Source organism: Chelon labrosus (genome assembly GCF_963514085.1).
Source record: "Chelon labrosus genome assembly, chromosome: 8".
In the NCBI taxonomy this organism is placed as follows: Eukaryota; Metazoa; Chordata; class Actinopteri; order Mugiliformes; family Mugilidae; genus Chelon; species Chelon labrosus.
Window position 1 is genome coordinate 17220051 of NC_140358.1, and position 23639 is coordinate 17243689.

Consider the following 23639-nt stretch of genomic DNA (forward strand, 5'->3'; position numbering starts at 1 on the left):
CTCTCCGACGCCGGACTGCCGCTGTGAACGCAACGTCTCGACACGGTTTGACCCTCGCCGCTTTCCGTACACACTCAAAGCTACTACTGTTGTGTGTAAACATGTGGATTAGATAGATTCTTTGAAATTTATAGCAAATATTTCGTCAAAAACATAGTTGGTAAACTAATTAGAAAACGTTTGCGTGCTTGTGAATAAAATGGAGACTGAAAATCGGCCCAAAAAGGTAAGTTTGGCTCATGTTATCTTTAACGCTATGAAGATGCTAACTAAGGCTAGCTGAAGCTAGCTAGCTAGTCGAGCGTTAGCTAGTTTCCTTTTAGCTTAGCCACCCAGCTAATCCATTATAACTTGAAAATAGTAGGAACAAACCGGTGCATGTCTTTAAACCAACGTGTTTGAGCAACGTTGAGTTCAATTAAATAATAAATATGAACGTGAATCGTGTTCATTGTAACTCCACGATTAGCATTAGCTACATCGTATTGCACCCGTGGTAAATACGTAAAGGTGACGTTATAGAAATCTAACGCACCTCAGAATATCATAACCTGCTTTTGTATCGGTTAAATTTAACAGTATCATGCTTAGATGAAGACACAGCATCTTAAAAAGGACACACTTGCTCTACGTCGTGCACAGATCTTGTGTTTTTGGTTATAAACGCAAAGCCAGTGGAGTCCTGCAAGGCGATGTGTTGTCCCCAGCCTCAATGAATGGCTTGGTTGAGACACTGAGCCATTTTAAAATATTAGAAGTTAATCACAGGAAGTTTAAAAGTGAAGACTAAGTGTAAAAAAATGAGTTATACCAGCACACAGCTCTAGTGTGTGCACACCAATCACATACAGTACAATAAATAACTAATAATGGTCATAATTTCTTATCATTTAAATGCATGGTCTGCACAAGAAACCCTGAACATCTCCAGCATCTCTTTAGTATCTTGCATGGTTGATTTTCTTTCAAAAGACTGGTTGTATCTGGAGACTTATGTACTAACCTCTCTATGGAGGGGGGAAAAACTCAGATGACGTAATGAGGTACTGATAATAAGTGTGTTTGTGTGCAGCGATCCCTTGAGGAGGAGGAAAAATCAGGCTCAGAAGGATCGGAGGATGATGACTATGTACCATATGTTCCCGTCAAAATCAGAAAGCAGCAAATGGTAAGTTGTTGTGCGCTGTCCTGCTCGACAATTTAGAAATCTGTAGTCGTGTGCCAATAAAATCTGTTGAGTTTGTACCAGCCGACGTTGACCTTATTAAGTGGATCAGCGATATCGGGTCAACATTAAATACACATTCCTAAACTGTGTCCTAATAATTTGAATTCCCAATAATGCTTCTTTTTTTTGTCACATTTGGGATGTGATGTTTCCATGGACAAACACAGAAACGGGACACTTCAAAAGCTCTGATAGTCAAGTCCATGTAAAAACACACATTGTCAGTGGAGAAAAAAAGTGCGTTATACACTCACTTGCCTGTTCATTATGCAAAATGCTGAAAAGCTCTGCACCAAATCTCTGCTTCATGACTGTTATAATGCGCAGTTTATGTTGAAATAGTAACAGAAAGGTGGTGATTCAACTGTATGATCATGTAGGAGGATGTAGTTTGTGGTGATGTTAAAGTGGATTGAATTAAACACAAAAGTGTTTCTTCTATTTCAAGGGTGTCAAACTCATTTTAGTTTGGGGGCCACATATAGCCCAGTTTGATGTCAAGAGGGCCAGACCAATAACACGATAGCGTATTTACCTATAAATAATGACAACTCCAAATGTTTCCCTTTGTTTTAGTGCAAAGAAGAACATTGTGAAAGTGCTTACATTTAATGACTGGACATTTCTTAAGAAAAAGAAATGCAAGTTCTAGGTCTCAGTGTTGTGTTACGTCCACAACTTTTACTAAATCTGCGTGAACCCTAGGAATAGCAATTTACTTTTATTGAAAAAATTGCGGTTAATGTCTTCAATGTAACTTTTGCAATTTGCAAATTCATCCTGCGGGCCAGATTAAACCCTCCGGCGGGCCGGTTTTGGCCCCCGGGCCTTATGTTTGACACGTATGTTATATTTAGTCTAGCCCACAGACTAAAATGGGGTTGCCATAATAATAGAAACGTGTCAGTACAATACAATTCAACGGAACTACAAACCACAGCCTCCAATATTAAAACTCAGTTGAATCAACAGCTCTCTTCGTTATTTTAAACAAATGCTGAATACAATATCCTTGTTGTATTATTATTATTATTATTATTATTGGAAAAGACAATTAGCCAGTCTCTACATATCAATGTTTCATTCATTTTAACGCATTTTCCTCACAGCTACAGAAGATGTTACGCCTGCGAGGGAAGGCGGTGGACGAGGAGCAGAAAGACAGTGGGGAGGAGCAGCGAGATGAGGATGAAGGTCTTGGTCCACGCTCCAATGTTAGTCTGCTCGACCAGCATCAGCACCTCAAGGAAAAAGCAGAAGGTATCCCCGTCAAACCGAACCCGCTCTGTATTATGATAGTCGCCTGTTTTATTCTTTCCAGCCTATTTAACTTGACTATATGGATTCTGTAATACCTCGCCTGCTTTATGTGTTTGTGTCTGCAGCCCGTAAGGAGTCGGCAAAGGAGAAGCAGCTGAAAGAGGAGGAGAAGATTCTTGAGAGCGTTGCAGAGGGCAGAGGTAAAATTATAGTTTAGTCAAGTTCTTGTGAGGTCATGTTGAATTATTAAATTTTGAGATGCTGAAATTTGCAAAACTTATTATGACAACTTTTATTTCCCTACTGTCAGCTCTGATGTCTGTGAAGGAAATGGCCAAAGGTATCATATATGATGATCCCATAAAAACAAGGTAAGTTCTTGATTAGTCACGTACAGTGTTGTAACTGGGTTGTTTTTACTGTTATTATTATTATTTTTGTTTGACCTGAATATTCTTTATAGTTGGAAGGCACCACGCTACATACTGAACATGCCAGACACCAGAAATGAACGTGTCAGGAAGAAGTTTCACATCCTGGTTGATGGAGATGGCATCCCTCCTCCAATCAAAAGCTTCAGGGAGATGAAGCTTCCGCCAGGTGACACTAAGCTCCGGCTGTCCAACGCATTTTATTTTTCTATATGTAGCCTTTAGTGATCCCACGACTAACATACATCACTATAATTTTTGCAGCTATTCTGAAAGGCTTAAAGAAGAAGGGAATCGTCCACCCAACACCAATCCAAATCCAAGGAATTCCTACAGTGTAAGTGCATAATAGTGAACTAGAATACAAAAAGTATAATATACACCGATCAGCCATAACATTATGACCAATATTGACAAATGCCTAGTATTGTGTTGGCCTTTAAAATGGCTGTGACTCATCAGAGAATGGACACGGGCCTTCTGAAGGTGTCCTGTGGTGTCTGGCAACAGGATGTTGTTAGTGGGGGCTTTTGGGTATTATAGGTTGAGGATCAGGCTTGTTCAAGTGCATCCCACAGATACTTGATCAGTTTGGGATCTAGGGAATTTGGAGGCCAGGTCAACACCATGTGCTGTTTTTCATGTTTTTTTGAGTTGTTCCTGAACCGTTTTTGTGTGTGTGCCTGCATCCTGCTGGGGATGGCTGCTGCCATCAAGGAGTGTTATTGCTATGGGGTGGGGGTCCCTGGTCTGGTCTAGGTGGGCGGTACATGTCTAAGTAACATCCACATGAATGCCAGGTTCCAAAAGTTTCCCAGCAGAACACTGAATTGTCTCCTGTCAGTGGTCATAAAGTTATGCCTGATCGGTGTATGTAATTTGTGTTGAGCACTGTCCATATAAACTGTTTGTATACTGACACTGATTGTTTTGTAGTCTGTCAGGCCGAGACATGATTGGCATCGCCTTCACGGGATCAGGAAAGACTCTGGTGTTCACTCTGCCCATCATCATGTTCTCCCTGGAGCAGGAGAAAAGGCTGCCTTTCTTTAAGAGAGAGGGACCATACGGACTTATCATCTGTCCTTCAGTAAGACATACAAGATTAACCTGTTTCATTAAAATCTGCTTGATTGGGATAGTAGTGTTTGGTAAATGGTCAAAATGTGCATTCTTGTATTTTTAAGACAAATATTTTATACTAAGACCGATAATGAATGAGTCTTTCTTTTTTAAACGAACTGTTCATTATGGTGAGCAGATTTTTGAAGCTGGGATGGATCATTTAAAGACACGACATTAAATCTCTCACATTTTGCCCTTCAGACACGACGACACTAGCTGCGAGAAACTTTCTCTTCTCATACTCATGACTCCCTAAGCAGCTCATCTAATTTTATTACCCCTCACTTTATTCCAGCGAGAGTTGGCGAGGCAGACACATGGCATCATCGAGTATTACTGCAAGCTGCTTGAGGAGGAAGGGGCTCCTCAGATGCGCACTGCCCTCTGCATCGGAGGCATGTCTGTCAAGGAGCAGATGGAGGTCGTAAAACAGTAAGCAAGATTGACGGCCCGAGTGGAGTTCATCCAGAATTTCATTCTATACTTGCGTCGAGCAAATTTTGCCTGATTCAGCTACATCATTCAGAGATCAACAAAATAGGAGAAGATGAAATGTTCTTGTCCTAATGTTTTGCAGCGTTGCCACATAAGGACTGAACCAAAAACAATACTCGTTGTGTACTTGTGAAACATTTTCCCCCTGACTCCTCTTGGTGTCCTCTTGGTTACAGTGGTGTCCACATGATGGTCGCCACCCCTGGAAGATTGATGGACCTGTTGCAGAAGAAGATGGTGAGTCTTGATATCTGCCGCTACTTGGCTCTGGACGAAGCTGACAGGATGATTGACATGGGTTTTGAAGAAGACATCAGGACCATCTTCTCCTATTTCAAGGTGAGAAGAAGATTCCAGCTTCCACCTTTTTACACGGACATTAAATAAAATGAGTGGTGATTAAATGCCCCAAATAAGCATTCAGAATAGAACTTTTTAGGCATGAGCAAAGCAGCAAAGAAAAGTGTCAGATCTGCCAGAAGTGAAACAAAAGAAGAAGTTTTTTCCCCTTAACTTTATTGACACTGAATTAATACATTAGAAGACTATGACAGAGATTCAACTGTGCTGCCCTCATCAATTCCAGCCTCGTTCATCTTTAGAGAAACTTCCCTCCCAGAAACTTGTCACGTCGCCTGATGTTGATGTATTTGTTCCAGCCAGAGAGAAATTATCCGGTCAAGCGTACGGTTGTTTATGTGAAGCGTTTTTGTTCCGATTGGGCTGTTTTGCTGTGGCAGAGTAAACGTAGAAAGAGTTCTGTGTGCTTGTTGTGGCCTTCACCAGACAAGTACCTTCACAAAGCCAGGCTGACAAGGCCAAGCAGGCAACAGCATCAGTTATTAATTCACGTGGGCTGCACACTGGATGATTTAAAGCCTGCGGCTACACTTATTATCTTGTTTGACAAACTCGCACCCTAGATAGAAATCCTTGGGCTTTTGTACAGATTTTACCACTGTAAAGTTATTTTGGCATATTTGCATTAAATCCGTCCGTGAAATCGTCTTCTCATTGCAACTAGAGAAGCCAAAATCACACGGTCTTCTTGCTTTCCTATGTAGCATTACCCACAGTTGGCCAAGTAGTTTGTTTTTCAGCTGCTGCGCTCAATCAGCTGCGACTCTTTTGTTTTTTTAGAAACTTGCCATGATTTAACTCTTTTGTTTCCTCACATAGGGACAAAGACAAACTCTGCTCTTCAGCGCCACTATGCCCAAGAAGATCCAGAACTTTGCCAAGAGTGCGCTGGTCAAACCGATCACCATTAACGTGGGCAGGGCCGGAGCCGCCAGCTTGGATGTCATCCAGGTACGTTTGTTTCATTCTGAAACCCCGTCGTTGCGGGGGTTTAGACTGAAAATCCGTGTCAGAATTTCACGAGCTGAATCTTTTCATGCGTGTGCAGGAGGTGGAGTACGTCAAAGAGGAGGCCAAGATGGTGTACCTCCTGGAGTGTCTTCAGAAAACACCACCTCCAGTCAGTACTTATCATGACTCATGCACGTCTTATGACACGGGCGTACCCAAAATACATAAAACTGAACATGTTCCAAATCCTCCTCCGTTGCGACAGGTGCTGTTGTTTGCTGAGAAGAAGGCTGATGTTGATGCCATCCACGAGTACCTGCTGCTTAAGGGAGTAGAGGCGGTGGCTATACATGGAGGAAAAGGTATGCAGAACTTTATGCTAAGCATCAATATATATCAGTAGATAAATACACTGGAATATTACAAGCAGATGGTCGCCGTATATGAGGATGAATGTCCAACTCATCATCTCAGCTCAGAGCCTGTATATGTGCTTGTAGTTACTCATCACTACCACTAGATGCCACCCTTCTTGCAACTTTCACTGTTTCTACATCACAGTTTCTATGAATGTTTTCCTTGGAGGATATTGTTGCGTTAAAAGTGATATTTGTTGATTGTTTTTCAGATCAGGAAGAAAGAACAAAAGCCATAGAAGCGTTCAAAGAAGGAAAGAAGGACGTCTTGGTTGCCACAGATGTCGCCTCCAAGGGTCTGGATTTCCCTGCTATTCAGCACGTAGTGAACTATGACATGCCTGAAGAGATAGAAAACTATGGTAAGAATAGACATATATATATAGACACACACGCACACACACAGCTTAGCTGCCTTAAAATAGTTTATTTATTTTTTAACCTTATGACCTTAAATTCCTCAAAATATTCCTGTTTCAGTCCACAGAATTGGAAGAACTGGACGATCGGGCAAGACTGGCATTGCCACGACATTCATCAATAAAGGCTGCGGTAAGGAAACGTCAAGATTCATCAATATAATAATCCTGTCCCAGTATAGGGGCCAAAGTAAGATAGCTTTCCACCTTCTAGGCTGTAACGCAGACCTAATAAAACATGACAGTACAGGGTTTCTCACAAGATTGTGTGAGACCAGACTACAGTTTGAGTACTCTCAAATAAAATATCAGCGAATAATAATAATTTATAGTAAAGAGTTCAAGAATCAAGAATCCTTTATTGTCATTACGTGAGAACGTAACGAGATTTTGGGCGGTAGCTCCTGGCTTAAATAGTGCAACCATAGAAACAGTAGAATAAGCACTGTAAGAGTAAAATAAAATTAAAATAGAGCTGTACAGATATATACATATGGGTAGTTAGTAGCAAACCTTACACTGTGCAAACATTGCAATGACTTTGTAAAGTGTCCATGGTGTCGGGGGGAGGGTGGTGTGTGTGTGTGTGTGTGTGTATGAAGCGGGTGGGGGGGGTGATTGATTTCACAGCTCTGGGGGAGAAGCTGTCTCTCAGTCTGCCAGTTGTGGTTCTGATGTGTCTGTACATTTTCCGAGAAGGAAGAGGTTCAAACAGTCCATGGCCCGAGTGGGCGGGATCTGCCGCGATCCGGCTGTGCCTCTTTTCGGACCCGGTTTGCATGGACTGAGTCCAAACCTGGGAGAGGACCCCCCACAATCCCCTGTGCAGTTCTTAAGTCCCTCCTGTCCCGTGCCGTGCAGCTCCCATACCACACTGTCATACGGAGACAGAGGATGGGCTCTATTGTGGTCCTGTAAAAGTTTGTCAGTAGTCGACAGGAGAGTCCAGCCCTCTTCAGCTTCCTGAGGAGGAAGAGCCTCTGTTGGGCCTTCTTCACCAGGTGTGCAGTGCTCACAGACCACGTCAGGTCAGGAATTTGATGTTGTTGACACGCCTGACCGCATCCCCTTGTATGAAGGGAGGACCGTTGCTCTGTCTTCCTGGACCTCCTGTAGTCCACAATGACCTCCTTGGTGTTGCTGGTGTTCACAACAAGGTTGTTGTCTGAGCACCACTCTGTCAGGTGTTGGATCTCCTGTCTGTAATGAGTCTCATCATTGTCCGATATGAGACCCAGCACGGTGACGTCATCAGCAAACTTCACAATGGTGTTTGTGGGATGGACCGCAGACCAGTCATGTGTGAAGAGTGTGAAGAGAGCTGGGCTGAGCACACAGCCCTGCAGCGTTCCTGTGTTCAGGACCAGTGTGGAGACGATGTGCAGTCCCCAGTACTCACTACCCGGGGTCTGTTGGTGAGAAAGTCCCTGATCCAGAGGCACATAGAAGCAGACAGTACCAGGTCATGAAGCTTCGGTGTCAGCTTGTCCGGGATGACAGGGTTAAAAGCTGAACTGAAGTCGACGAAAAGCATCCTGGCGTATGTGTTAGGATGATCAAGGTGGGACGGGGCTGTGTGCTTATAAAGTTAGGCTAGTTCACATTACTTCTGGAGTCGTTTCAGCCTGGTTTGACCAACTGTCTCTAAATAACTGTGAATCTCCATGATCAAAAAAGTCAAGAGCACAAACATCGGGTTTTAACACGAGTTGTCCGTGCCGTTTTTTCCCGTCAGGTTAAATTGAGTACAGAGCAGGTGAGCAACCGGTGTGTGTGTGTGGAGGGTCTGGGGGGAGGCGGCTTTGGGAAGAGGAGGGAGGGAAACCTGCACAAACTTCACATAGTTTGTTGAAAAAATATGTCTGAAATACACTGAGACGTTCTTAAATGTGTTTAAAAAGCCACATATGTCTTGTTTAATAGTTGGTACTTTAGTTGAGTAATTAAATTTTATTTTTCTGTGCTTCTGAATGAGTTTCAATTCCTTTTTTTTAATAATGTACTGGAGAGAATTTAGCATCTTTGATGTTCAATGGCAGTAAGTTAATAGGAAGTGTGTGTCTTTCCCAATAGATGAGTCAGTGCTGATGGATCTAAAAGCTCTGCTCGTGGAAGCCAAGCAGAAGGTTCCTCCTGTCCTCCAGGTTCTCCAGACAGGAGACGAGACGATGCTGGACATCGGAGGTGAGTCAGTCATAGAGGTCTCTTTTTCTGATACGTGCTCATTTATCATCAGTCGCCCTATAAATACTTCACATTTCCTTTTAGTCTTGTATGTTGGTAGTTAGGGTTAGTCGTTATCTTATCTGATGGTGTCATTTCACAGAAATAAGTGCGAAGTTTCCTGAATGAGCTTTTCTGACATATCTGATTCTTGTCTTTCCACAGGAGAGAGGGGCTGTACATTCTGCGGTGGTCTCGGCCATCGTATTACCGACTGTCCCAAGCTGGAGGCCATGCAGACCAAGCAGGTCACCAACATCGGGCGCAAAGACTACCTGGCTCATAGCTCAATGGACTTTTAAGAGCTTTATCAGAAGCAAGATTCTCGGACGCTCGACAGAACTGAGATACATTTCTGAGGAAACTGCGCAGTTATGTGTCGTGTCACTGATGAAAGGAAGTGTATTTTATCATCACCTAAGATATTTTGCCGGTCTGTTAGATTCAGCTCACACTGATTAAGGACAAGATGCTTTTGTATGATACATTTTTGATGCTCTAATTGTAAATAAAACCCACTATATTTGTTATTGTTTTTTTGTGCTATTATCTGGTAAGAGGTGTTGCATTGGCTTTGCACAGTGAGGAAGTTGCTGAAACGAGCAGAATAATGCAAAGGGAAGTTTGACTCAAGACAACAGCCAAACACAACTCCCGTCCTTTCTTTTGCAATAGCTGCCCTCTGCAGATCAGAGAGATTTTGACTTCTACGCGCAGGCAAGAAAATGAAAGCGGTCGTTGACGTAAAGGAAACAATTATTCTGGTGGTAAAGGAAACCTAAATTTAACTTCTTCAGTAGCTGCTTGTTGACCACGCCGCGACAACTGTCATAGCAGGGTAAAGGATTTGCAGACGAGCATGGATGTCATCTACAAAGAGGAGGTGATGTACCTTCAGGCGGTGAAGTTTGGAAAAGTAAGTTATTTGTCGCCTTTGGACACTTTTCGGAAATATACTAATTTGCTTTTGTTGAAGCGACCGCAAGTGGTATGTGTCATTTCATGAAAAGCAAGTTAATTACTTAACACATTATCTTGGACGCCGGTGAGATCTAAGAGTGTCCTGCCATCTTTGAAGTAAAATTTAATGCGTATGTGTCTTATAGTAATTGTTTTATTCGTTCTGTGAATGTAAGTAATTGTAGTATTTCACGGAATCCTGTTTCTGCAAAAGTTATCATTCAACAACAGTTTATTTTCTTTCAAAGCAGCCTTATACAAGAGCACCCTTCTCTTGTTTTCAAATGATTCTGGATGTTTAGTGGCGACAGAAACTCTAGGAGTTCATGCTGAACCCAGTCCTATCAGTACATCATCCTAAGGGACACTGACCCTCTTGAGAATGAACCGTCACTTGAGAGCAGGTGACCGCGGAGACCGAATTAACCGTAAAGCTCCTCACCTGGTTTGCACACATTGTGTGCAGTAAATCAGCGATTATATATTTGTTTAGTTCCCAGTTTGTACATTTTTTCTTCATGCCATGGTTTGTGAAAATCCCTCCGGTGGGGTCTCTCCATCACAAGCCGACCGCGGGGAATAAAATAAATAAACTAACCCCGAATGGTCTTTCATCGGAACACCTTGTGCAACATTTTGACTAAATTACACAGAAGATCATAATTGCTCAATATCTGTCGTCAAGAAACTACGACCCATGATAATCGTACGAATAAACTCGCGTATTTGAAACGAAGACGTTCTTGACAAAATGTGTGTAATCGACAGAAAAAAAACAGCAAACGATCAGCTTTGAAAGATTTGTCTTGGCGACGCTGCCTTATCGTAAAGTGGACACTAAAGTTTGAGTTCTCACAGTGACAAACTGAAAAACGTGTCCTCGTTTGAGGACACACTGATGCTCTAATTCTATATCTAAAATAGAAGACGCTTAACCACGTATGCAGTGTTGTTGGCATTAGCCACTAAGACATACAGGTATAAACTGACCTTTTGCCCCTGATGAATATTTTGAGCTGTCAACCGAATGGAAAAAAAAAATTGAGCTGTCATCATGTTTCAGCAGGACTCTGGTGACTATTTATATAGCTGTGTGTATGGCTGTGTAAAAGCCTATAATTATGTTTCCTGTAAAACAACCTTTTTAACTGTCGCTGTCTCCCTTCCCTCCGACAGAGAACATGGCGGAAAATACGCATGGTGCTTTTCAAGCCCAGCTCTACAGGTGTTGGTCGGTTGGAGATCTATTCTGCAGTAGAGAGTAGCTCCATCACCGACCAGAAGAAGGCTGGTAGGCAGAAAACGCCGGAGAGGAAGGTGGTGCGTCTGAGCGACTGCCTCAGTGTCACCTCTGCTCCAAAGGAGTCTTGTCCTGCTGGCTGCACAGCCTTCTACTTGAACACCATACAGACAACCTACACTCTAGCCTCCCCCTCAACCCAGGACTGGGTGAACGCTCTCAGCCTTCTAGCCTTCCAGGTATCCCACGTCTCACCTCTTAACCGCTGCTTCCTCCCGCCCTTTCTTGTCTGTGTCACTCTCTCTCTCATTTGGGAAAGGCAAGGACAAACTTTACACACAATCAGAGACGGATCGCATAATGAGGAAGTTAATGCCCTATCTGTAACTTCAGTCACTTCTCTAATTCTTGTGCTTGCACAAGCTATGCTCTTTCTTGCATCTTACCACTTTGAAGTCATAAAACAGCGATAAGAGCAAGGTGTACACCCCATGTAATGTTTACCATGCCACTGTGTTTGCAGAAGGATCCTGGAGAAGTAGACAAAGGGGATTTTGATGGAGGAAATGGCTTCACCATGGAGGACAATGACCTTTACTCATCTTGGAAAAGGGGTAATGCATGTTAATCCAAAGGCGGCAACTCATCAGTCACAAGCAGTCAAAAATACACTTGACCTTATTGGTACTTTTTTTATCTCGTCTGTCCTATAAATAACTGGTTGTTGATATCAACATGGTACCATTGTTAAGGGACTGCATGAAAATGATTGGCTGGAGACAGGGCGTTAGAAAGAAGGATGGTAGTGTAATTTATGTTTTCATTCAATTAGGTAGGAAGGGATCGACCTACACCTTATTTTCTTGTTTACTCTGTTTATTTAATTGATTATTAATGAATGAAATGTTCCTTCCTTTGCAAAATGCTTAACGGGATAATTTGGTTTTTCTGGGCGGGGGTTGTATATGGTGTAATATTATGAGCAGATGGAGGCTGGTGTGACTCTAGTTTGGAAAAGCTGATGGGAGGGCCAGTACAGAAGCCAAGCAATTGATTCCCGTGGTCAGGGTCAGCCCACAACAAGGTCCACCTTAAAACAAGCACATATGTCAGAAAGCCATTATTACAAGCCGCCAGACTCCATTGATAAAAACCACAACTTTACCTCGGGATTTGCTGGTCTACTGCTGTGTGGCACAACTAACTAACCAAAAATAGTAAAAAAGAAAATAGAAATACTGTCCTTTTGATTTTTTAAACGTAGTAAATCGAAACAGCAACTTTGAAAGTTTTGCCCTGAGTTACAGAAGTACCCTTGCGGCTGACACTTTTACAAGTTTAACACGTTTATTTTGAAAGTGCTGTTCAAAATGTTTGCAGATATTTTAAAGTGAGGAAATGGTCTAGGTAAAGGTCTTTCATATTTTCGAACATTGACACAGCATTTCTTATTTTGGCTGTTTACCAGAATATATCTGATTTACATAATGAATGTGGGCTTAAAGTGCAGACGCTCAGCTTCGGTCCTCCATAAAGAGAAGACTTCCTGAGCGCGCCCACAAGCCTCAGGAATAGAACGGCCTGATCGTTTTCTGGACAGACCCAAGTCTGATCAACCTGTGGCAGGCTGATGGGAAGAAGAAAAGTATGGAGAGGGCTTGGAACTCGTGATCCGAAGCAAACAACGTCATCTGTGAAACACTGAGGAGGAGGGAGTGTCAAATGCTCGTGAGGAAGAGAGTTTATAGAGGGTGTGACACAAGACAGCAGCAGCTGGATGACTTCTGAAGTGTATAAGATAGCCCAAATGATGTGAGTGTCCAAAAATATATGGACGTCGCAGTAGATAAACTCTGGGATGTCCATTATTACTTTAGAAATTTTAAATAATTTCCCCTCTCACCAATAGAAAAACAGAACAGAAAACACACATTCACACACACACATAAAAAAACCCTGTTCATTGTAAATATAAACACATGTAAAGAGCTACTTCCTTTTTCCACTGTAATATAGAAGCATGTTGTCAAATTTCAGACAGGTTCTCCTTTTTTTTCTGTTTGCAAATGGTTTAGGTAGTCTGGCTGCACAAAATAATATAAGCCATTAATTAGAGTTATTGTTACTTATTAAATTGCCTATTAATAAGAGAAAATTGTTGAATATATTAAAATAAAGAGAAATGGCAGCATTACGTTTTAGACACATTCAGCAGAATTGTTTAATAAATGTGTGCACGGTAGCTGCGGCCACTGATTTATTCAAACATGAAAGACAGAATGTATTAGCGTCAGCAACCTCTGGCTTATACAAATGCATTTCCTTTTTATTTCCTAATGGATTATACTTCTGAACAATCCGGGCAGCCCAGTCATACGGAGAGATTAGCAGAATGCAAGCAATTTAAAATAAGGCTTTTTTTTTTTTCTTATTTTTAAAGGAAAACGTTGCTACATTAATTACTTTTGCTGCCTCGTTGCTGCTTTTCCCTCTTATAGTGGATTTAGTCATTTACACTGAACTGACCTCAGCGTGCTGTCATGTTTTTCCCGTGTGTAGATGTGACTCCTCCTCCGAACCAGTTCAAAGTCACCGTCCAGAGCACAGAGGCTTCCAGGAGGTGCAGGCTGGCCGGGGAGTATCTGGTCAGCCCCGACAAAGAGGCTGTGATGCTGCTGGACGTCAATACCAGTTACACCATCTACAGCTGGCCTTATTGCCTCTTACGGAAATTTGGCCAGGTTGAGGTAACTGCACTTCATGAACTGCATCGCATGAAAAAGCAGTCAGTTTTGAAAAGTCATGCCAAGAGTTGGAAGACGAAATGAACGCCACTCTAATCTTTAAACCTGCAGCAACAGTCAAGTCAGCTGTTTATTCTTCTACCAAGATTATAAGTAGTACCTACACTGATCAGCCACAGCATTATGACCACTGACAAAAGAAGTAAAGAACATTGACCATCTTGTGACTATACAATGTTCGGCTGGGAAACTTTTAGACCTGGCATTTTTAACGTGGATGTTACTTAGACATGTACCACCCACCTGGACCAGAGCAGACACCCCCACCCCATAGAAATGACACTCCTTGATGGCAGCAGCCATCCCCAACAGGACGCAGCCTGACACAGGCACACACATAAAAACGGTTTAGGAACAACTAAAAAAAAAACATGACAAACAGCACAAGGTGTTGACCTGGCCTCCAAATTCACTAGATCCCAAACTGATTAAGTATCCGTGGGATGCACTGGAACAAGTCTGACGCACAGAGGCCCCTCCCCTCAACCCGTAGGGCCCAAAGTCCCCCACTAACAACATTCTGTTGCCAGACACCGCAGGACACCCTCAGAAAGCCCATGTCCATTCTCTGTTCAGTCACAACTGTTTTGGAGGCACAAGGGAGACCTACACAATATTAGGAAGGCGGTCACAATGTTATGCCTGATCAGTGTATAAGCAGTGGTGGAAAGTAACATTTACTCAAGAAAAGTACCATTTCCATTTTAAGCAACGGGGTGTAACAGGGTGTAACCCTGATGGCATCAGTATTCAGTATTAATAATCCAATGATCTCATACTAATTTATCAGTCAGAGGGACCAAACCTCTGTTTAATTCAGCACTACTGCCTGTTGATGCTAATGCTTCCACCTACGGAGGATTTTCAATGCATAACTTCTGTTTTGAACGGACTATTTTTACACTGGTGTATTGGTACTTCAACATGTTTAAGGCATCAGAATAGAACACTGAGTTTATTTTTACTAAAACAAGATGTGCACTGCTGGGTATGATTGCAGGGAGGGTTCTGCATTGAAGCGGGTCGACGCTGTGACTCAGGAGCAGGAGTGTTCACCTTCCTGACCCGGCACGGTTCCCAGATCTTCCAGGCCATATCCAAGCAGTGTGCAGCGGAGAGGGAGGCGGTGGTCCAGCCTATCTATGCCCATAGAAAATCATTGTCTGACACCTCTCCTATTGTCCTCCCAGCCACAACCAACAACAAGCCGGCTGGTCCTCCTGTCTGCAATGCTGCAGATGTTTCTGATGACGTGGACGATTCAGCAGCCGACCTTTACGCTACTGTTAATGTACAAAATATAAAGCGACTATCTCTTCTGAGACCTGTCGTCATCAGCAAGGAGGGAGCGGAGGATTCGGACGACAACAACACAGAACGCTGCCATTCCCTCGGGGCTTTAAACCTGTATGACGGCTTGGAGGACAGCATTTATTACAACTTGAGGAGATCCACGCCTCCTCTGCCAAGAAGAGATAAATTAAAAGCCGAGGGAGAAGTTTCACAGTACACCTATTCAGATGTGAAAGCAGACGATTCTCCCACAGATGCCCCATTTCCGCCTCCCCCCTCTTCCATGACTCAGTTTGTACCCCAGCCTCCTCCCTACCCGCTCACCAAATCCGTTCCCAATGTTCCCAATGTCCCCAAGCCCCGAAACCAGAACCTGCCCCCTGTGAACACCAGCATCCAGACAGGGTATAGTACACAGTCACAGGCAGTAGATGACATGACAGAGACAGAGGAGGCCATTGGCTCCTCTGCCCCCACAGAGCCTCCTGGCACTTTTAAACACAGGCTGGCAGAAATCCTTTCTAAGGACCTGGCAAAGTTCCAGCCACCTCTTCCCTATGGAGAGAGCGGCCCCACGTTTTCTCAGTCAGGCTTTTAGTTAACAGACAGATTGCGAGGAGCTATTTTAACCATGATAAATTGTCAGAAAGCATAATTAGTTTCTTTACTTCCATAAAATACCTTCTACTGGGAGCATGCGGTGAATCACCATGGCTCATAAATGTTTAAATGTAAATAAATGCATCTGGAAGAATTTTTTTTTTCTGCTGCTGCAAAAAGAGGATTTTGAATTTTACAAAAGCTGCGTGCTACCATATATTCACAGTGACATTAGCAGATAAGGAGGATGAACATGCACCTGATAGTTGCTGTTTCATTGTGGAAGATTCACATATGTAAATGAACGGCTTTGCAGCGTGATGGAAGGAGACAAGACATTTTCTTGTAAATACTCCACATACCGCTCACAGACAGAAATGACTTAAAATGCACATTCACATCTGAAGTATATCTTTATTGTAGCAAAACAACCCCCGCCGCATATCACTTAGCAACACATAAATAGAAAAATACTTGTTTTTAATTAGACAAACAGAGGACTCATGACACTGGAGATGTCACTAGTACTGGTTCAGGAAATATAAAGTGCAAAAAAAAAGGAATCCGGTGAGAACTCATCATGGCCCCAGGGAAGAAACAAAGTCTATATCTTTGTAGGTGTCTTTGAGTTTTACCTGTTCTTTTTTTCATGAAACATGTAAGGTATTAATGATGACGGATATGCAATAGAACTGTCTCCTGTGACCAATGTTGTCTCATGTCATATAAACAAACTGGAAACCAACTAGAAGTCTGTGGTAATTGTTCTCTGTTACTGTCTCCCACTGTGACTTTCCTCCGTGTCACTGAGATGCGAAGACTCCCCATCACTGCAGTTGGATACCCCTGACGTGCTTGACTCCAAGTCAGATGTAGGTCCGAGTATAATCAGGTGACCGAAAGAGACGGTGGTGTCCCTCTTCTCGCCGGTCAGCGGCTTCGAATGAATCAGATTCCTCCTGGAGGTCTGGTCCCCTGAGCCTGGATGAGGACTCCTGCACTCCGGGTGAACCACGCCGGACAGGAGCTCAGACAGCTCCGTGATGTAAATCTGCGCCATTTGGAGGGTGTCATATTTGGATAGCTTCTTCTCGTTTTCCATGGAGGGGATGACGCTCCTCAGCTCGTCAAAGGCTTTGTTTAGGCCGTGCATCCTCCTCCTCTCCCTGGCGTTGGCTGCGACCCGCCGGTGTTTCTGGGGGCCGAAGTGGCTGGCCCTGCCTCCGTCCGATGCCGTATCGGAGTCTGTGATGCCTGCAGTGGACACGCAGTCTTGGAGTTTACTCATGGGCACAAGCTTCTCCAGTGAGATGCCCGCGTCTGCAGCTGCGTGAGCATCCCTCCTCGAGAACGCACGGATTGAACTCGAAGAAATCCAAGTTTTGGAGTTGATGTGGGCCAAGTTGCTCTGCTGCAGCAGGGAGAAATCCTCTGGGTACTCTGACCAGCTTGCGAGCTCCGCTTTTGCAGCCATCGCTGTAATGGCCTGTGTTCGTGCAGGGCAGGGAAAGGTCGCACAAAAGACTTTGGCGGATGCCCTCGTCTCTGGAGTGGTTTGCACTGCGCAAACAATTTATACAGCCTCCCCTCAGTCACCTTGGTGTCACTCCCAGTCTTCCAACAGCCCTGACAGCCCTGCAGCCTCGGGAGGCAGCAGCCAATCGCACAGTCCCCTCTGACCCTGTCAAAGAACAATTAGACAAAGCTCGACTTTTTTCTCCTATTGTGCATTGTAACTCAATCACGACCTTGTTGTGGTCCTCACACAGAAGGGTGCCGAAAGTATTAATCATTTAAGAGCGTGGCGTATACTGTATGTTTGAAAAAACTTTTAAGAAAGATGAGTAGAGCGGGCGTAAATGATCTAATGAGCTTGTTCTGTTTAAAGTCTTGGATTCATTATTATCAGCGGATTCAGATATTCTGTAAATGAATAAACCAGTACGCACGTTAATGAACTTTTGTGGCAAAACTAGTTTTTTATTTTTTTTCCCCTCGACTTTATTAATGTATAAGCCACTGAGGAAATGAGAAACTGATGACTCTTAGAATGGATATTAAATGTTAATTTTCTAGTAAGTAAAAACCAGTAAACAAATGTTTTTATTGCGCGTTAGAAACATTTAAGGCTTCATTATCATTATCATTATCATCACGGTGGATGGTCTCCGCTCCCACCCCATGGAAAATGACTTTGGACTTCTTTCTCATGAGCAACTGACTCCTTAATTGGGTCTGACCCCGAAGAGATCTGGCAGCGAAATGCGCGTACGGGTTTGTTCTCAAACAAACAGTAAAAAAAAAAGGTGGCCAATCTTCCTCGGATTATTTGCAGATGAATAATAAAAGGAACAGGTGGGAGACAAGGCTTGAGGCACACCTGCCTATTGCAGAGCCACGATAACTGATAAGTCGTCTGAGGGCGATTTATGAATCATTTAGCAAGATGAAAACACGCACGGGCCATAAAGTTAAATTGTGTGTATATATAGAAGTTCTTTTTAAGTGAGGCAAAATGAATCGGTAGATGAATTAGGCTACAAATTTCGGTTATAGTCACGCGGCCCGTGTCCTGTGCATATCAGCTGGTGTCCCTTGGCACCCCACGCAAGCCACGCACCTCTGTCACGGACAGTGTCACCCACGTCTCCCATATGCTGCCCACAGCGACAACTGAGCTCCCACACTGACGCGCACTGCTCTGACACAAGAGCTAATCACTCATTAGGCCGTCTATTACCGGAGAGGAGCAAATTCAGCACCAGCTCAGATCTGTCCGCTGGGAGATCAGACATGTTGTATAGTAGTTATGGCGACTTGGGGACAAATTTTGCATTCAGTGCCCTCATCTCTCTGTGTGTCTCTCTCTCTTTCTCTGTATGTGTGTGTGACAGTCGGGGTCGAGCGCTTGCAAAGAAAATCACCGTGACCTGCCTCGCCGCCAGCAGTTTAATGAGGCCTGGTCTTAGTTTAATAAATCGGCACGTTCTCCGTCCCGGGGTGTCCCATTCACTTTTGGGGCCACATGAATATTTCATTCCTTCGGCCCCGCTGCCAGCGCAACAGCCTGTAACCCTGCGTGCAGACTCTAAAAAAAAAGTGCGGCTACACTTCCCATCTGGTGCGGGGCGTGAGCGGAGGAGTGGCAGCGGAGGCCGAGGAGGTGCGAGGAACATTTCAAAGGTCAGCCTCCAGTGACCTTCTGCAGCAGACAGACAGAGAGAGAGAAGGAGCCAGTTTAAGCCTTATAATGCGGTGCTTGAGTAAATGTAGCCCACCTATAATCACTGTACATCCTTTTGGATGAGTGGCAGTCCTACTAAAGGGGTTAGAAAGCGCATGCGTAAAAACCAGCGAGTGGAATTGGTGCGGATTTAATTGCAATTTGATTTGCATAAGATGAGTCTTTATTGGTCCCGAAGGGGGGATTTAGTTCTTATAACGGCAAGGCAAAAAAAAAGTCAACAATGCAGAATACAACACGTTAAAGCAACAAGAAATATGTCAAGTTAGTAAAATTAACTGAAAACAAAAAGGTGAAGTGGTTCAATAGTCACTATGGACAGCTTATGCTTAGGAGGTTGTCTGGGGGCTGCAGCTTGGCAAGAAGAGGGGTACGTCCTGAACAGTTCACCAGGGCAAACGCAACTATACATACTCACATGGACACCTACGGCCAATTTAGAGTCACCAGTTGACCTATAAGCACGTCTTGCTCGCAAAGTCTGCATGCACAGAAAAGCCGCAGAACCGTCTCGCCGTGCGGCCCAGTGCTAAGCAAGGTTGCTGCTAAAGAGTCTGACTGTGGTACCGCTCTTTCTTCTATTGTGGGTGCAGTGGCCTCTGACTGAATGAACTAAGGTTCCAACAGTCTCATACCAGGAGTGAGAGGAGTTGCTCAGTTGCTCCACTGAGTCCAACGGACGATCCAGGATTAACATGGCCTTCTTTAGCAGCTTGTCCAGTATGCAGTATGTTTACAGTCCAATAAATAAATACAAACTAATCCAGTATGTGACATAGCCATGACCTGACGTGAAACCTCAGTTTGTCATTTATTTCACCAAAAACTTGAAACAGTGACGTCCTTATCTGCGAGAAATGACAGGAAATCCACTGACAATGCCTTTTTTTTTTTTTTTTTTTTTTAATTAAGAACAGTACTTATACAACTTTAATGCAAGTGTCCTGATGGTATAGTTTACACAAGTTCTATGAACTATCGCAATATCACAACCCTACAACTCTGCCAACCACAGCAGGACCAGCCTGTGTCAACACCACTTCCTGTGGCATACTAACTATAAGCTGTTGCACTGCTACAAATGCGATGTATAACTGCAGCTCGACCAGTCCGTGCAGTTTAATGGTGAGTGATCACTGTGAGCACTTGGGGTTTCTCGTGTTACTCACAGTCTGACACGGAAAGTAAGTCCGATAAAAAGCCCAATACACTGCGTGATTGTTTCAATTTCGAGTAAATTAAGGAGTCCTATAATGAAAATCTTTTCCACAGGGGACGCCTTCGAACCTTCCCAGTGATCCCCGGGGGAGCTGGAGAACCGTGGCCCCGAGCAATCTATAATTACTTCAACACGATTTCTGAGGCTTTAATTTGAAATATTGTCTCAGCTTTTTTTTTTTTTTATTTATTCATTCATTATTATTTTTTTGTTAGCTCCATGTTTGAATGGTACAGCCAAACCTGTGAGGACAAAGATATTACTGTAACACTCGATTTTACAGGTGACTAATTTTGTAAACGATTCGGTTGGAGGTTCCCAGGAAAGAAATTAGCAATTTGGTTCTTATTATAGGGAGAGAATCATTTACTGGAAAGTCATAATGAGTCTGACCTGTAATGACTCTTTTAGTTACTCCAGAAGTTAGAATAATGAGCAGCGTTGCATTTTCTATTTCCTGGAATTATTTGGAAATCTTTAAGGACCAGAATGAACGCTGCAGGTGGGATTTTGCTTATGTGACAACAAGAAGAGTGAATAAATGACAATATACAGTAAGATCCATAAAGGAAATGGCAAGTTCTTTTTCAAATCAGCTGGAATTATTGTATTTAACACACATATTATAAAGAAATTCGTGGAAAATACTAAGACTAGCCCAACATCACACAGACAGGAGTAAATTTCCTTAGACACACTATTAGGTGTGCTTCCTCACTGGAGCTGACTCATCTATACAACCAGCCACCGTTTTGTCCCGTGTTTTAATTAAAGACTCTTTAATTTCCCAACAATTGAGGGTTTCCTTCTTTTCACCGCACAGTCCGTGCGCCAGGAACAGTGAACCTCTTGATGCTGGGAGCAGATAGTCTGTAATTATGCTCTCACACCCGAAGCTACGGAGGTGGCTCTGGTGAGCAAAGAGAGAAATCTTAATGCCCGGATTTCAGACGCAAATTAGCACAATTAGCGGCCTCATTAATTTGGGAAGGGGGAAGTAATATTCTACTTAAAGGAGCGCTTCATTAAGTCAATGTTATCTGCGGCAAAACGGCTAACTGATGAACTCTGGGAAGGACAATAATATGAGGAGAGATGACTTCCTGTGCAGCAGTGTGCTCCACTGCCAGGCATGGGAAATATTACATTTTAACGTGTTCACTTGCAGCACGCTTTGCCGGAGCATCGCGAGAATAACTGCGCGGCTCCTCTCTGAGGCGGAGCGCGAAGTGTCGCGATGCTTGGTAAGCAAAAAGTCTGCAGGGTGCCGTTTTACGCCCTGATGCGGGGAGACAGACGGAACCCGCGGGGTCAGTCAGCGGTTTACTCAGCAGTGAGGGTGCAACAAAGCAGGTCTTCAGAGATTCACACCCGCACCAGTGATCACAGGTGTCACCAGTGGGCTGCCTTTTATAAGACGCGTGTCTTACAAACACTACGGGCTGAGTTATGTTAAGTACGGCCACGCTGTGTCAAAAGGAGGCCACTTTGATCACTCTTAGCTGAAGCAGCCTGCAGCACTGTGCAGAAGCAAAACCTCTGTTGTCGGGCTATGCTGTTCCATTAGACTGCGTTTTAAGCTTTAGATAAGCTACACTCGGTTTATTTTCACCTATTAACACATCTTTAACGTGGAAGAATAGTTAAGTAGTGGTATTATGTGTATTATGAGGTGCTTGTATACTGTTTTTGTGGTTATTTCCTATGCAGATTTATGCTTTATTACATTTGGAATTCAAATATTGCAGCTTTAACTACACTATTATTATTAAAACTAAAAAGTAGCCTTTAAAATCAGACTAAACTGCCCCATAGTATAAGGGAGGAACGTCAAAATAAATGCAATTATATTATTGAATTAGAATAATTCAATAATATAATAAACCTTTATTTTGTATAGATAATACACTCAAATATCTGATTATCCTTCCAGCACATTATTCATCCTTCTGCACCAACATATTTTGCTAAAATGATTTGAGTGCTCATTAGGGACGTAGCCGCGGTAAACGGGTCAGAGTGCTTAATCAATCAAAGACAAGACGTTTGCATTAATGGGGCCGTCCCTGGGTTTTCCTTCACGTATGACGGGCTGAAAAAGAAATGCAGTTTTTCCTCCTCCTTTCATGTACCAGCACAGCATATGGCAGATAGGCAAACGTGGAGCGGGCTGTAAAGACCCAGTCCATCAAAAGAAGAAGAAAGGCTTCCAGACACTTGAGCATCAGGGACTCTGAGAGCTGTCAGCGGTGGATAGACACTTACAGTGTGTAATGGATGCTCGGCCCATTGTGCTTGTGATAACACCGTTATATGAAGTTTTGATGAGCAGAACAGAACATGAGTGAATTAATCCGCAGCCTCTGTCCATTTTTTATCAGGACTTTTACCAAGACTTAGACTTCATAGGACCTTCCTCATTAATTATAGATTAAAAACATATTATTCAAAGATAAATATACACACACACACACACACACACACACACACATATATATATATATACACACACACCAATCCGGCATAACATTATGACCACCTGCATAATGTTGTATAGGTCTCCCTTGTGCCTCCAAAACAGTTGTGACTCATCAGAAACTGGACATGGGCCTTCTTAGGGTGTCCTGTGGTGTCTGGAAACAGAATGTTGTTAGTGCGGGGGGGGGGGGGGGGGGGGGGGGGGCTTTGGGTCCTATGGGTTGAGGGGAGGGGCTTCTGTGGATCATCCCACAGATACTTGATCAGTTCGGGATCTAGTGAATTTGGAGGTCAGGTTTCATGTGTGTTTTTTTTTAGTTGTTCCTAAATTGTTTTTGTGTGTGCCCCTGTGTCAGGCTGTGGGGTGGGGGTGCCTGTCTAAGTAACATCCACACCAATGAATACCAGGGCCAAAAGTTTCTCAGCAGAATTGTCTCAAGATGGTCAATGTTATTAACTTCTCCTGTCAGTGGTCACAATGTTATGCCTGATCGGTGTCCAGAAAGTAGAAATATGCAGTATGTTTGGTTGTCAAAGAGGTGACGATGCCTTCTGGTGATTCTGAAGCTGCAGTTTGCGCATTTGATCATGCTTTCAGGTGTCTCCATTATTTATACAGCATTTGGCCACACACACACACTTGATCAATAATTTTAACAAAAACTACCGATATATATATATATATATATATATATATATATATATATATATATATATATATATATATATTTAAGTATTATTTTTTGATCTAGACTAGAGGTTTTGCATCTGTGTTGCATTACATTATATCACACACATGTTTTTATATTTCTGATCCCTCATTAACTTTAATTCATCATCACCTACTCCTATATACATTTGAAAGATATGATTCAGTTTAAAAAATGAGTGTG

The 23639-nt window shown here is 43.2% G+C and overlaps 2 protein-coding genes across 2 annotated transcripts; both read left to right on the plus strand.

Moving 5' to 3' along the window:
- The first annotated feature begins 57 nt into the window (after window positions 1-57).
- On the plus strand, window positions 58-9443 carry ddx41 (DEAD (Asp-Glu-Ala-Asp) box polypeptide 41). Its single transcript, XM_084549757.1, has 17 exons — window positions 58-226; window positions 1073-1168; window positions 2338-2488; window positions 2614-2688; window positions 2799-2859; window positions 2952-3088; window positions 3184-3256; window positions 3856-4009; window positions 4340-4476; window positions 4716-4878; window positions 5719-5850; window positions 5948-6019; window positions 6116-6212; window positions 6479-6628; window positions 6747-6818; window positions 8759-8869; window positions 9074-9443. The coding sequence occupies exons 1-17, from the start codon at window positions 200-202 to the stop codon at window positions 9208-9210; spliced, it is 1845 nt and encodes a 614-aa protein (XP_084405883.1). The 5' UTR covers window positions 58-199; the 3' UTR covers window positions 9211-9443.
- A 161-nt stretch (window positions 9444-9604) lies between these two features.
- On the plus strand, window positions 9605-16579 carry dok3 (docking protein 3). The gene is made up of 5 exons (XM_084549758.1): window positions 9605-9824; window positions 11045-11347; window positions 11632-11722; window positions 13668-13855; window positions 14913-16579. Exons 1-5 carry the CDS (start codon window positions 9768-9770, stop codon window positions 15801-15803), a joined length of 1530 nt encoding a protein of 509 aa, XP_084405884.1. The 5' UTR covers window positions 9605-9767; the 3' UTR covers window positions 15804-16579.
- Window positions 16580-23639: the final 7060 nt, after the last annotated feature.

Coding starts and splice junctions, on each gene's coding strand:
- dok3 (XM_084549758.1), top strand. CDS start 9,768: ATGGATGTCATCTACAAAGAGGAGGTGATGTACCTTCAGGCGGTGAAG. Junction 11,348..11,631: donor TCAGCCTTCTAGCCTTCCAG/GTATCCCACGTC, acceptor CTGTGTTTGCAG/AAGGATCCTGGAGAAGTAGA. Junction 13,856..14,912: donor GGAAATTTGGCCAGGTTGAG/GTAACTGCACTT, acceptor GTATGATTGCAG/GGAGGGTTCTGCATTGAAGC.
- ddx41 (XM_084549757.1), top strand. CDS start 200: ATGGAGACTGAAAATCGGCCCAAAAAG. Junction 1,169..2,337: donor AAATCAGAAAGCAGCAAATG/GTAAGTTGTTGT, acceptor TTTTCCTCACAG/CTACAGAAGATGTTACGCCT. Junction 4,879..5,718: donor CCATCTTCTCCTATTTCAAG/GTGAGAAGAAGA, acceptor TTCCTCACATAG/GGACAAAGACAAACTCTGCT.